This window comes from Ananas comosus, linkage group 10 (assembly GCF_001540865.1).
Source record: "Ananas comosus cultivar F153 linkage group 10, ASM154086v1, whole genome shotgun sequence".
Classification (NCBI taxonomy): domain Eukaryota; kingdom Viridiplantae; phylum Streptophyta; class Magnoliopsida; order Poales; family Bromeliaceae; genus Ananas; species Ananas comosus.
The window spans coordinates 2,626,291-2,640,336 of NC_033630.1; the positions used below are offsets into that span (position 1 = coordinate 2,626,291).

The window sequence follows — 14,046 nt, forward strand, 5'->3', positions numbered from 1 at the left end:
GTTGGTACCCGAGGTCTCAAGTTCGAATTCTAGTTGATTCACATATCCAGCTAAATTTATTTCTAAATGAAATAAATGAAGCAGGTAGTGTGTTATCTATCTCTAAAAAAAAATAATATAATATAAAATTAGATAAGAAAAATTAAATTTTTTTTGAAGTTCATGCTAGAGTTCATATTACTTGACCCCAGAGATGTTTCCGCTCAAAATTTCGTGACCATTTAGGGATAATCTTTAATTCTAAGTTGCGTGTACAAAAAGGCTTTTATTTCTCCACCCCACGAAAAAGGTTTAAATCTCATTCGCTCAACTTTTATTAGTCATGTTTGTGATGTTAAAAGGTAAACCCAATAGACCCTTTTTCTCTGTAGAATTTACTAGTATGGGTCAATTCGACCCGTAATAGATACGTGATGTTCCAAAGAAACATTCAAATGTGACATATACTAAAGAAAATTCTCCTATAAATAGTCACATAATTATAAGCCCATTCTCACCATACCTAGTGTGTAAATTACTTCATCCCACTCCATAGAATGAAGCTCTTAGCACTATCCGTCCTCGTGCTCTTATTTTGTTTTTGCTTTAGTTTCTCCTCTCCTCTGCCTCTTCGGCGTTACGGGTCGATATTTAGCTTTGGTGATTCTTACACAGACACAGGTAATTTGGCCATTTTATCACCGGAGAGTCCTGCAGGTCATGTACCGTATGGTAAGACTTTTTTCGGCCACCCTAATGGTCGTTGCTCTGATGGACGATTGGTCATAGATTTCGTTGGTACGTATTTCACTCATTTCATTTATCTCAATTCTTTTTTTGCTTTTTACTTAAAATGAGACCGCCTTAAATAATTTTTCTTTTTCTATTATGAGAAAAGTTTTAAAGTTATTATTTTTCTTTATCTGTGTGCGTGTATATGTATATGTATATACAGCCGAGGCTCTCGGGCTCCCATTGATTCCACCATACTTTGGCCACGATAAAAGCTTCCGGAAAGGCGCAAACTTTGCTGTCGGAGGTGCGACGACGCTCGACCTTTCGTTCTTCCAAAGTAGAGGTATTTTGAGCAGCAATGCGGCTCCGCTCAACATCTCGCTGGATACCCAGCTTGGTTGGTTCCAGCAGCTGAAGCCTACCCTTTGCAACTCAACCAAAGGTTGCGACCATCTTGTCTCTTCAGCAGCTTCTCTATTCCGAAAAGCAATAATAAAATTAATTAAAATAGAAAAAAATTAATTAATGCCATTATTTCAGATTGTAGGAACTACTTCGGCAAATCCCTCTTTGTAATAGGAGAATTTGGAATCAACGACTATCAATTAGGATTGTTCGCAACACGTAATTTAGATGAAGTGAGGTCCTATGCGCCCCAAGTTATCAAAGCTATTTCTACGGCATCGGAGGTACGAAAATATATTTTTTCTGTTGAAAAATAGTTTTACATATACCGAAAGCACTGTATACTAACATATGATCGTAAATTTTTAAGCTATTGTTTGGTTAGGGGTTAGGGGGTGAAATAACCCTTTAACCCCTATTTTATTTCCAAATACTTCTAAAAACGGGTGGGGTTAGCTAACCCCACCTCTAACCCCACCTCAAATGGATTATCCCGGATTAGCTAATCTCATCTAATCCCACCAAACTCCAAATAAATACTATTTTTTATTCATAATAACCTACTATCCTTCTTATCCCACCTACTCCGACCAAACACTATTTTTCACTATTCTGGACTAATTCCAACCCCCAATCAAACACAAAAATACTCTAACCTCACCTTAACTCTAAACTTAACCCTATTCCTGGAATAACTAGTTTTTTCTTAACCCCGAACCAAACGGTAGTTAATAGTTTTGCAAGAAACCAGACACTAGAACCGTAGTAGTGTCGCTAAACCGCTTCATTATAATTTCCTAACAGAGACTCATCGACGAAGGGGCCAAGCATATCGTAGTGGCGTCAAATCCACCGACCGGGTGCAATCTGGTGATACTAGCGGCATTCCAGAGCCCTAACGGAGATGACTACGATCGACGGACCGGGTGCCTGAAGAAGTTCGACGACTTGGCGAGGTACCACAATGAATTGCTCCGTCAGGCGGTAGCAGAGCTCGGTCGAAAGTATCCGTCTACGAAGATCATCTACGCCGATTACTACAGTCCAGTGAAGCGGCTCGCGCACTCGCCTAAACACTTCGGTGAGCTGCTGCTCTGTTCTTCAGCAAATGTCTTTGGTTTATGTACCTGCAGTTTCGAATCAGGTTTAGTCAAAGTGATTGTGAAACATCAAGAGCATATAATTGAAAACATAATGAAAATATATATACTCATATATTAAACTTAAATTTGTTTTATTATAGACAATATAATTATTTTTTTTTTCTTTTTTGTTGCAGGATTTAGTAATGGAGCTCTCAGGGCTTGTTGTGGGGGAGGTGGACCTTACAATGTTAGTGAACCATGCGGCTCACCGGACTCGAGTTCATGTAACGATCCCTCGACTTATGTTAACTGGGATGGAGTCCACTTAACCGAAGCCGCTTACAGTCACATTGCAACCGGTTGGCTCAACGGTTCCGACGCTGAGCCGTCTATATTAAACATGCATTAAATCCTAATAATTTTATCTCTTTTTTTTCATGTGTTTCTGTAGCGAATAACATAAATTTTTGCCAAATTAAGAGGACTAAATTAGGGGCTCAAAATGAAAATGTTTGATTTGGAGTGATTCCCTCTTTTTCTTTTGGTTGTCCTCTATATATTTTTTTTTATCTTATAACTGTTGGGTGCTAATTAATATGTGTTCGATGGATTTGCTTTTTCATACAGAATGAGTTTAGGCCCAAGCCCAAGTTAGGTGCCAATAAATGTGTCACACACTATGCAAGCTTCCAGTTTAGGTGGATTGGACATGTTTTCGCATTCTAGCATTTGCTTCACAACATTTTATAGTTTCACATGCTAGCATTTACTTTGTTGTTTTCAACTGCAGTCATCTCTAGCAGAATTAAAATATCTACCAAACTATTAAGTGCGCAGATTCTATTACCGCGGAACGCGAAACGACCATTCTAAAGTCCAAATATAAGTTCCAATTTACTTTGTTGTTTTCAACTGCAGTCATCTCTGGCAGAATTAAAATGTCTACCAAACTATTAAGTGCGCAGATTCTATTACCGTGGAACGCGAAACTACCATTCTAAAGTCCAAATATAAGTTCCAATTTAGATCTTTTAATTCCGTTGCCAAAACAAAAGTTCCTAAAGTGACTCTTTTCAGATAGCGAGCGTATCTTTTTAATTGTTCTAATTTATCCGCTAATTAACTTGTGTAAATTATTATACTTTTCGTTCCATTCCAAAAAAAAAAAATGTCCACTTAGACAAAAATCTCTCGTAGTTTTGCATGATAAACAAGAACATATCACTGGTCGTACATAATGCAGGTAGCTAAGAATTTAATGATTTGTATCCAAGATTTCAAATTCGAAGACCTGTCGTTTTACATTTCTAGCTCAGTTGATTTCTAAAATAAATAACAACATATCAAATATTTTTAGAGTTACATTTAGTAAAAAAGAATTGATTCTTCCCAACGGTCACCAAACAATGTATGCTGCAATTTATTGGCACCTACATTGTCATACTTTTACAGCGAACATTAATTACAGGGAAATTTTGTCCACATAAGTTAGGCACCAATAACAGGGTAAAAAAAAAATCAAATGAATAATAAAATGTCTAGGTAGTCCCTCAACGATCCTGATATTGCAAGTTGGTCCTTATCCTTTTAATGTTAGTACAGTCACAACCTTTTACGTAAAAGAAATAACTTTTCTTTGAAATGAATATTTAATCTACCGCTTCCGTAAAATGCTTGATTGATTTTAATTCAACCCAAGCAGGATTAAAGAGGCAATTACAGCAAAAGTAGGATTTAAAGCTTGCAAATGAAAGGGAAAATTACAGGAACTAATTTGTAAATGGCGACAGTACAGGGACTTCTCCGTACATTTTATGCAGAATTTTGCAACTATATGTAGGAATGGGGAGGGCCTTAGTTCAACTTGTTACTGTCTCTTTCACTGCCTCTCCTTCTCCCATGAATCAACTAACACTCATTCTTGCGCTTTTGTCCTCCTACATTTCCCTTATTCAATCCACACCCCTAAACTACACCTCCGTATTTAGCTTTGGTGATTCATTAGCCGATACCGGAAATCTCCTACTTTCCGGCGCGCTCCCTTTCCCTTCAATCGGCCATCTCCCTTATGGCATTACCTTTTTCCGGCACCCCACCGGTCGCTGCTCCGACGGCCGTTTAATTGTCGATTTTATCGGTACATTTTTTCTTACACTTCAGTCCTAAAATCTTTCAGTACTACATATTAGTCCCTCGGAAGTCGAAAACAAAAATATGTACTGTTTCATGCAGCTGAAGCATTTGGGCTACCAATGCTTCCTCCTTACTTAGCCCGCGGGGCGGATTTCCGGCACGGCGCGAACTTTGCGGTCGGAGGCGCCACCGCGCTAGACCCGGAATTTCTACAAGAGATTGGAGTTGGGGAGCTTCTTTGGACTAATAACTCATTAAGCGCGCAATTGAGGTGGTTCGAGGAATTATTGCCTTTGCTTTGCAACACGACAAAAGGTGATAGTCTCAATACGACTGAAATTTCGCGCGTAAATTACTAAACTATTTTAAATGCGATTTAGATTGCAGAGACTATTTTAGTGCTTCTCTGTTTCTCGTCGGTGAGATTGGAGGGAACGATTACAACTACGGATTTTCTGTAGGGAAGAGCATGGAGGAAATTCGATCTTATGTTCCGAACGTGACCGGTGCGATCGCAACAGCTACTGAAGTATGTAACACCTAATTAATTCATATAATTCGCGTCGAATGTTAAAATTTGACATAGATCAGTAATTTTTACTACACATTTAGAGTTGACACAAAACATTTGGTCGTAACATGTATATTTTATTGTACTGTTAATTTAATATCTTTTCTTTTTATTCAGAGATTGATCAATAACGGCGCGATTCACCTGATGGTGCCCGGGAATTTACCCTTTGGTTGCTCGTCGGTGTACCTAACGCTGTTCGGAAGTGTGAGAAAAGCCGACTACGATCGTCGGAACGGGTGCTTAAAGAAGTTCAACAGTTTCGCGAAGTACCACAATGCGTTGCTTCGTCGGGCGCTGGCGAGGCTACAGAGGAAGTACCAAAGAGCGAGGATCATCTATGCCGACTACTATGGCGCGGCGATTCCGTTTTCGCACGCACCAAAACACTTTGGTGAGATCACATTCAAAAGTCATTCACTATTGAGGGGAATAGTTTTCTACCCGCACTAAATTTGACCAAATTCAATGAACCTGATTTCTAAATAGAAAACTGGACTTATCCGACTCTTTCCCTCTTTAAATTGTTTCTAGGGTTCACACACGGTGCTCTAACATCATGTTGCGGCGGCGGCGGCCCTTACAACTTCAACCCTGCGGCCCGGTGCGGCCACCAGGGCTCAAGCGTTTGCTCGGACCCGTCTTCGTATGCTAACTGGGACGGGGTTCACTTAACCGAAGCCGCTTACCGCTCTATCGCAACCAATCTGCTCCACGGTCCCTACACTCATCCGCCACTAATGAAACAAAATTCGTAATAAAGGGCGGTTTTATCAAATTTGGTCATTATTTATTGAAAAAACAGATTATGTAAATTTGATCTATTTATAGTAAAAATGACTCTGTTAATATATACGAAAGGTTAAAATGATAGCAGTGTGCTTTGCTACTATCAGGTGCGACAGCTTGCATTGAGATGAAGGGTCGAACCAACGAAACATTCTAATGATAGTCCCGTCATAGTTATTTATGCAAGGATATGTAAAAATTATCTTGATTTGTATAATGAAATTCTTTAAAAGTTCTCACTGATTTCAATTTTTGCACCTGTTACAACAAACACATCAAACATTTTGTGCACGATTCAATTTTTATCCACAGGGAGTTGCATTTTACATTTGCAACATTGTCTACTACACAATTTGTTGATAATTATTACAAGCTTAAGAACTATACAATCTAAAAAAGAACCACTGCATCTAATTTACAGCAATTGATCGATCACTCACTCAAAAGAAAGCACCAAACACAAAAATCTCAACTACCTGTTTTGCGAAACGATTACTCGTTACATTGTCGGATAAGACGGAGACGTCGCTAGACCGCACATTCCTTCAGGTGCAGCCACATCCTTCTGAAAATATATGTATCCTTCATCTCCCCACGATGTTCCCCATGAGTTCTTCACAATCCAATACTTCGTTCCCGCATCGTCATTTTGTCCGTACCCGACGATGCACATAGCGTGATTGATAGAACTACCACACGGTCCGTCGAAGATGCCACCGCTATAGTGCTGGATCGCAGCGGCATCGACGTTGACAGACACGGGTCGATTTGCCACCACATTCATGAGCGCGTTTTCGTCATTCGGAGGCACGTCCTCGTAGCCGTAAATTGTAGCTGCTCGGCCGTTCTGCAACTTCTGGACGTCGCAACACTTCCGCGTCCCGGTGTAGGGGTAGTCAGCCTCGGAATTGATGCCGCCAGCGTAGACGACGAAGCGAAAGGCATTGTTGACCCAGCTCGGCGAACATCCGCGGTCCGTAAAGTCGCAATCTATGATCTCTTGCTCCGACAGAGGTGTCGATTGTCCCGTCACTATCTGGATGATCCCCTCCATTGCTGCTACTGCAGAAAACGCCCAACACGAACCTATTTTGAACATAGAACAATATTTACCAGTCGCAAAAGTAATAACATACTAAAACTTCCAAATGAGAGAGGTTTTACTTATATTTTGATTCTTACTGCATGCCCCTTGGTCTCTGACATAAGTTACTGCACCTGCGGCTCTCCAATCTACGGTGGTCGGTGGATCGACGGCACCGTCATTTCGCAGCGGCTTCGGGCGCCTCATCAAAGTGGCATTACGGGGACGAGCGCCGGTGTAGGTAGACACGAACTCCTCGGTCGTTAAATCAGTAAACTGGTTAATGCCGAGAGTGTACTTGTGCTTCCCCTCCTTATTGAAGGCTTCGATATAGTTCGCGTTATCCTTGAATATCTTATACCGACGCTGCTTCTCATCGGCGTCTTTATAAACTCGGCCATATTGCGCCATCCATTTTTCGTGCCGCTCCGGCGTCAACCAATATTCCGGTTTGTCAAGCGAGGCCACCTCTAGACACCGTAGGAGAGCAGTAGTTGCGATGATCGAAAGGAATATGAAATGGCATGAAGAAGCCATGCTAATTATTAATTTTATGAATCAAATTCTATGAGTCCTAACCTTAATTTTTGGTGGTGATTTGGTTTTTATATATATATATAGCAATGGAAAAAAAAAGCCACGGGTGACAATGGAGGAGTACTTGAGCTAGAAAAAGCTGTTTTGTGTTTACAGTTGTCTCATAAAGCGTGTATTCCGTTTGCTCACGCTTCATGCCGATTCTTCTGCTTGTTTCTTCATCAGGTGAAATTATGATGATAGAGAATTTCTTTCTCTTTTTTTTTTTGTTTTCACCTTCAAGGAAAAGATTTTAAAAAAAAGGATTAATTTTAAGCGATTAAGTGGTTCTTCTAATTGAATTTGTCGATAGACACCAGACAGTGCGCGGCTCCCCTTGACGATGGTTATAGATGGAGCGTGACTTTCCACAAAATCTGTCGATATACAACGGAAAAAGCACGGTCTCACGTCGGTTAGTACTTGAGTGCCCTATAATTTAAGATAATCTTATATATAAGATATAGTAAAACTAAACCTGTTAATTCGGCTCTAGTATTTTAAGTGATAGTTAGCCTCAAGAGGTTAAGAGGGTTAAGTATGTTACGACTTGATGTAACTGGCAACCTTATGTGCCAAATGCTTTTTTTTTTGCTTATTTTTTTAAAATTTGGTTTCTAATTTTTGTATTTTGTGTCAATCGTATCCCATATTTCTAAATTTTCACTTTATTTTGACGAAATAAGTTGTATCAACTTCAATAAAATTCTTCCTACATGCTCATAATGATCATGGTTATGGTTGGGTAATGGGCAGCCCACGGTTGACCTTGATATTGACTTTTAAAATTTCTAAAAGAGTTTGGTGGAACGTTTCATAAAAATGCCAGATATTTTAAGAAAGACAGTAGGTATCATATGAGGGGTCAAAAAAGATGCAGGCACAGAAAGACAGCACATGGATCATGCATTTTTGGATTGAACTCAAAGTTAGTTTGGTGGTAGTCTAACATTCCAGCTGACTACACCTGCCTAGAGCTTTTTGCAGCTCTGGGAAAAGAGATTTTGATTTATACATTTGGGCTTCTGTACTGTCAGATATATTTTGGGAAATTAGTCATTCATCTCCTGCACCTAAGTTGACTAGCAGAAACAATAATATTTTTTTGACAAAATAATCATTTCTCTCCTTCTCTATAATTACTCTCTCATTCCGCATGCCGTTCGCGAGCCGGCTCGTGTTCGGCTCGAAATAAGTTCGTGATCGATCGCTCGTTTAGTAAACGAGCCGAACACGAGCTGAATTTTTCGGCTCGTTTAGTAAACGAGCCGAACAAGAGCTGAATTTTTCGGCTCGTTTAATAAACGAGCCGAACACGAGTTGGGGTAAGCTCGCTCTGTTTCGGCTCGACAACAGCTCGAATACATATATTTTATATTTATATAATTTTATTTAATTTATATTTATATATAAATAAATAATTATATATATAATATATATTTTTATTATTTAATTTTTAGCAAAATAAAAATATAAAGGCGAGCTCAATTATAAAAAAATTCATTTATATGTAAAGTTTCAACTATTAGATCAAAGTCTAATGGATAAGATTTTATAAATTTATTTTTTATATATATATTTAATCTAATCCTTTTAACTTATTGTTCGTTGGCAAGCTAGCTAGCTCGTGTTCGGCTTGTTTATTAACGAGCCGAACACGAGTTGGATTTTTCGACTCGATACTTTAACGAGCCAGCTCGTGTTCGCGAACACGAATTTTTCGACTCGAAACTTTAACGAGCCAGCTCGTGTTTGGCTCGTTTACACCCCTACCAGATAGGGACTAAAGTGTAATATGCGCGAAAGTTCAACACTAAAACCTTTTAGTAAAAGATACAGAAACTAAGTCGCTAACCATGCCTCCCCGAGGCACCAAAGCCATTGATTCCAAGCTAAAATTAAAGAAATAATACCTACAAGTTACATATTGCTAGAAAAAAAAAGGAAAAAAAAGGGGCATCAAATAGGTAGCAGAGCATTTCTCAGGTATCAGATGAACTAAAGAATAAAGTGGCTGCAACACAGACAAAATGAAAGCAAAGAAACTAAACTAGAATGATTGTGTACCCTCTATCACAAAAAGTTATGGCTGTAGTCCAATATTCCAACATTAATTATACGTACTTCACAAATAAAAAAAAAAGAAAAAAAGAAAAGAAAAAAAAAAAAGCTGTGTTATCGAACTAATCGGGCTGCGTGGTTAAGTTTGAACAGCACCCTAATCTCTCCTATGAAGCTAATCAAGAACTAAGACTATGAACATGCAAAACTCACTCAGAAATTTACAAGAGCTCCCATTCTGAGTCCAAGGAATCATCAAGAAGTTTCATATTTAAAGGCGTAGATCGGGCGAATCCATGTGTGCCGTGTGTTTCCATGTCTGTGTCATATTGCACATTATTATCAGCATGCTTCTTGGCCTTCAGCCATCGCAGTTTCGAGATCAAGGATGCCCCAAATTTTAACTGCAGAAAATAAAATCATCTTTAGCATTTCTTACATAGAAAACTTCAAATAGGTGTGTGTGATTATATATAGATAGCTTCAAATAATTTATGAACATACTATATCATGTTTGCGGTATAACAATTTTGGCTATCTTATACAGATTATTCATGTAATAACAACAATTATAAGGCCAGGGTTCAGAAAAAGTCTAGATAGTCGCCAGTTAAGATTCAAACGAACCGAAACAATTTAAGTTTGGTTTGTTTCCATTTGTTTCAGCTCGTTTTCAGGTTTATGTAACGATTACCTTGTATGGCTTATGCTTGTGTTCACTGTATGACACCAGAGTGTGATCATAAATTTCATCATCAATATTCTGCAGATCAACATCCTCGAATTTGTGCTCGACTTTGTTTTCCAAATAAGCAGCATCAGCACTATTTGAAATGTCGATATTCTCTAGAGTGTGATCATAATCTTCATCGTCAGTATCCTGCAGATCAACATCCTCGAATTCGTGCTCGACTTCGTTTTCCAAATCGGCAACATCAGCACTATTTAACATGCTGATTTTCTCCGGAGCAGCTGCACAAGTTAAAGCACTTATTAGCCTATCAGGACAGGACAGCCATTAATACATAACACACTCTGATATGCATGATAGGCGAACAACAAAAGTAGATTCTATAGGCCGCATGAACTCGGCGTGACGATGTGATAAAGACTATAAGCAAATCAGAAAGCGGAAATCGATTAAGAAGGAAAAAGTCTAAGCATGAAATTTTACAGTCCATACATGGCAGGATCAAAGCTGAAATATCGAAGTATCAATTAGTTAATTGGAATACAATGGCTGTAAGACATATGCTCAGTGCAGAATGAAGCATTCAGCATAACTAGCTGACGGAGTTGGAAGATCGAAAGGTCTACTCATCAAGAAGTGGATGTAGATTAGGCTTTTAATTCATGTATCCTCTACGAACAAGAAAAGTAGAGTCGGCTACAACAGGAAATGTTTAAGAAAACAACAGAAATAGATCTTTGGTACAGATTCAAGAAGTAGATTCCACAAAGCAATATAAAAAAAAAAAAAAAAAAAAAAGAAAAAGAAAAAAGAAGAAAGCAAATGAGGAGAGAACTGCATACCATCAATTTTATTCGGTGACGCATAGTCTTCTATCAAGCTTGCATCTTCTGACGAAAGGACATCGCCTAGCAAAGCAGCATAGATGTTAAGAAATGTGAAAATATTCAATTTAACTAATGAGAGAACAATAATTATGAGATCATGCTCAATCATGAATCATGCGTACAGCATGCAATCTGACGAAACTGTTAAACCATCAGGTCAAATTGTTAAATAGAGGATGTAGATTAAACTATATTTCACCAGCTAAAATTCAATCTGAAAAGAGCATAAATAGCTTCAGCGGCAACAGAATAAAGAAAAACAGCAAAGGTAAAACGGGGCTAACGATATGCAAATTCCGCACAAGAATATTACAGAGCTTATATAAGCAAAAGACATTACAAGAACATGAGCATTAAAAGGAATTAAATGCTGACCGTCTTTCTGTGGCTGCACATAAGGCTCTAAATTGTCGACTTCGGCTGGCTCATCACCTTCATTACTACTGCACACTTGAACAGATGCCGACTCCTGAGATGCGCAGGTTTCTGCCATGAGATCGATCAGTTCGAGAAGGTAAAACAAGTCCAAGAACAGCAAGTGAACACCATAGAATAGGTAGAACACAATGCATACCATCAGTTTTCTTTGGCGACGAGCAGTGTGACGAGTTTGTGTCAGTACTCTCTTCGTTTTCTTCGGCGTCAGCAGACAAAATGAATTCATTGTCTAGCAAACGAAGCGTATATGCAAGAAGTTAAGAAACAAAAAGAAGAAAACTTCGATGACTAAAATTAAGCCAAGAAACCAGAATACCTGGATTGTTGAGTGGACATAATTCCTTTCCTTCGTCATCGCATGCGCTCGTGTTATCGTCGGCTTCGACACTACCGGATGAAGTTTTATCGAGAATAACTTCGGCAGGTTCGTCTTCAGGCTTATTACAGATAGCAGCGACAGATTCTTCATCATTTCGCCCGTCAACAACTTGGTCTGCACTTCCGTCAGAAGCAGTAGCAGATGAATTATCTCCCTCATCAAGTAGCCTTGAAAACATGTCACTGACAGAATTGAACCATCTGCGCGGGGCCTATCCAATAGGAAAGTAGAGTGTTAGAAACGTAAAAACGAATTGCCGAATTAAGAAAAGAATTTAAAGTGTGAAAAATCCTAGTTCGTTATGAATGAAACAGCAAAGAGAATCGAGAAAGAGAGAAGAAAAATAAAGTACTCATTGAAACAGAACCTGTCATGAGAATTATGACATACATACCTGAATAATCTCATTCATGTTTATCAAATTCCGGCAAAAATCTCCGAATTCTTCAGATTCAATCTCCTCTAGAAAATTAGGACGATCGAGCAAAACCACCTCCGTAAGTTCCATTGCCATTATGTTTTCGCAGCTTTAAACTGTAATAAACTTTAGCTTATAAGAATGAAAAATATAATGAATATCTACATAGTAAACTGAACATGGTCAATAAGGCGACAAGACGCACAACTCTGTTATGAGCCGCCTGACTTTAACGTAGCAAATTTCTGACTAGTTCTGTCTAGCTCTGTCTGCGTCTTTCTGGCTCTGTTGTCGTCTCGGTTTGATGTCGTCTCGTACTTTTCGGCTCTGATATTACTTGTTGGAATCGGACTTGGTGATGATATGATACAGATTGTATATCAATATTTTATTAATCAACTAGGCATAGAACAAAATTTAAAAGATGATAGTTTATTTAATCTTAAAGATAAACTCGAATCTAATTCTAATCAAATTTTAAATGTTGAGTTAAATTCTAATTAAATTTGGATTACACAATTTGCCCTCTCAGTTATGAAAATTTTACTTAACATGCAAAAGAAATATTACGATTCAATCAGTTGGCATGTATATTGATAAACCATGGCCATTGCAATTTGTACGTTGCCTCGCACTACTAGTCCTGAATTTTGAGTTAAGTTGAAACTTAGTCCTCAAAAATTTTGATTGAGAACTCCTCACACATAACGATAATATGAATTCATGCGGAGTTGATAGTATATATTGATAGTTGTTTAATTAATATTTACTATCAACTTAGCTTGACTATATAACAGTACGTACAACCACCGTATAGTAAACCATATCCATCCAAAGGATAAAGAAGATGATAACAAATACTATTTCTTTATTATTAATAGTACTCTACTTTTTCTCTCTTTCCTGATGAGATCTCTTAAAAATTCGAAGATTTTCTTATGAAACCCTAGAACTATGATTCAGAGTATGATTTTCTATACATCTTAGTAGTCGAATTCTCAATATAAAACAAGAATTCTGCAACGAAAGCGTTGAATCGAATTTTTATCATAAATTCGTCTTCTCAGTAAAAATTAATACAATCATAAGAGGGAGAAAATAACCAAATAGAAAATGTACGTATAAAATTTATTAAATAAGAAAAGATTACACCTATTGTAAGAGAGTAGCTACAACCTGAATTCTCTTTTTGAATCTCTCCTACTCTTCTCTCGTTTTCTATAAATTCACAAAAAGATTTTTTTTTTTCTCTCTCACATGCATCCGTGCACTCGGTGCAAACAACCGGGCCTAGGCTTCTCCACGGTATAGTCACCACCATAAATAGCTCTCTCTCATCCGTACACCACTTAGGCACATTTATCCATTTGCATACATGGAGCATCTATATTTAGTTTATCTCCGATAGATTTAAATATTTATTCTAATCTAGTTAAATTTATGCTCTAATTAATATTTAAATTTTAATTTATCTTCAATAGATTTAAATATTAATTTTTATCCAACTAGAAAATCAACTACAAATCTAACCAAATCCTAACAAAAAGAAAAGCTTTAGTGAAAACAAACTTATATGATCTTAAACCCTAGTGTTGCATGATTTCTCTTTATTTCCTTTTTTTTTCACTACAACGAAAACATTAGAAAAAAAAAAGAAAAAAGAATCACATATCGCAATTTAACTCCTTTTCTTGAATCCATGATAATCACAAATTTCGAATTAATATTTTAGAACACCGAAATTGTTGAAATACAACTACTAACACAAACAAACAAAAACAAAGAAGGAAGTGAATTGCTTTAACATAACTAAAC

At 37.7% G+C, this 14,046-nt stretch overlaps 4 protein-coding genes across 5 annotated transcripts; 2 read left to right on the forward strand and 2 right to left on the reverse strand.

The window, feature by feature from the left end:
* Window positions 484-2,739, forward strand: LOC109716015 (GDSL esterase/lipase At5g45910-like). The gene is made up of 5 exons (XM_020241284.1): window positions 484-777; window positions 935-1,156; window positions 1,255-1,403; window positions 1,924-2,200; window positions 2,399-2,739. Exons 1-5 carry the CDS (start codon window positions 537-539, stop codon window positions 2,611-2,613), a joined length of 1,104 nt encoding a protein of 367 aa, XP_020096873.1. The 5' UTR covers window positions 484-536; the 3' UTR covers window positions 2,614-2,739.
* Window positions 3,146-5,946, forward strand: LOC109716014 (GDSL esterase/lipase At5g45910-like). Of its 2 annotated transcripts, none has more exons than XM_020241281.1 (5): window positions 3,146-4,341; window positions 4,437-4,652; window positions 4,718-4,866; window positions 5,026-5,302; window positions 5,443-5,946. In XM_020241281.1, exons 1-5 carry the CDS (start codon window positions 4,047-4,049, stop codon window positions 5,664-5,666), a joined length of 1,161 nt encoding a protein of 386 aa, XP_020096870.1. In that variant the 5' UTR covers window positions 3,146-4,046; the 3' UTR covers window positions 5,667-5,946. The 2 variants fall into 2 exon arrangements, with proteins under 2 accessions (XP_020096870.1, XP_020096871.1); XM_020241282.1 differs by having other exon boundaries at window positions 4,799-4,866.
* Window positions 6,197-7,318, reverse strand: LOC109716623 (ervatamin-B-like). Its single transcript, XM_020242159.1, has 2 exons — window positions 6,880-7,318; window positions 6,197-6,783 (listed from the first exon to the last, which is right to left on the reverse strand). Exons 1-2 carry the CDS (start codon window positions 7,316-7,318, stop codon window positions 6,197-6,199), a joined length of 1,026 nt encoding a protein of 341 aa, XP_020097748.1.
* On the reverse strand, window positions 9,533-12,321 carry LOC109716625. Its single transcript, XM_020242161.1, has 7 exons — window positions 12,208-12,321; window positions 11,751-12,024; window positions 11,571-11,663; window positions 11,372-11,482; window positions 10,952-11,017; window positions 10,113-10,390; window positions 9,533-9,822 (listed from the first exon to the last, which is right to left on the reverse strand). Exons 1-7 carry the CDS (start codon window positions 12,319-12,321, stop codon window positions 9,640-9,642), a joined length of 1,119 nt encoding a protein of 372 aa, XP_020097750.1. The 3' UTR covers window positions 9,533-9,639.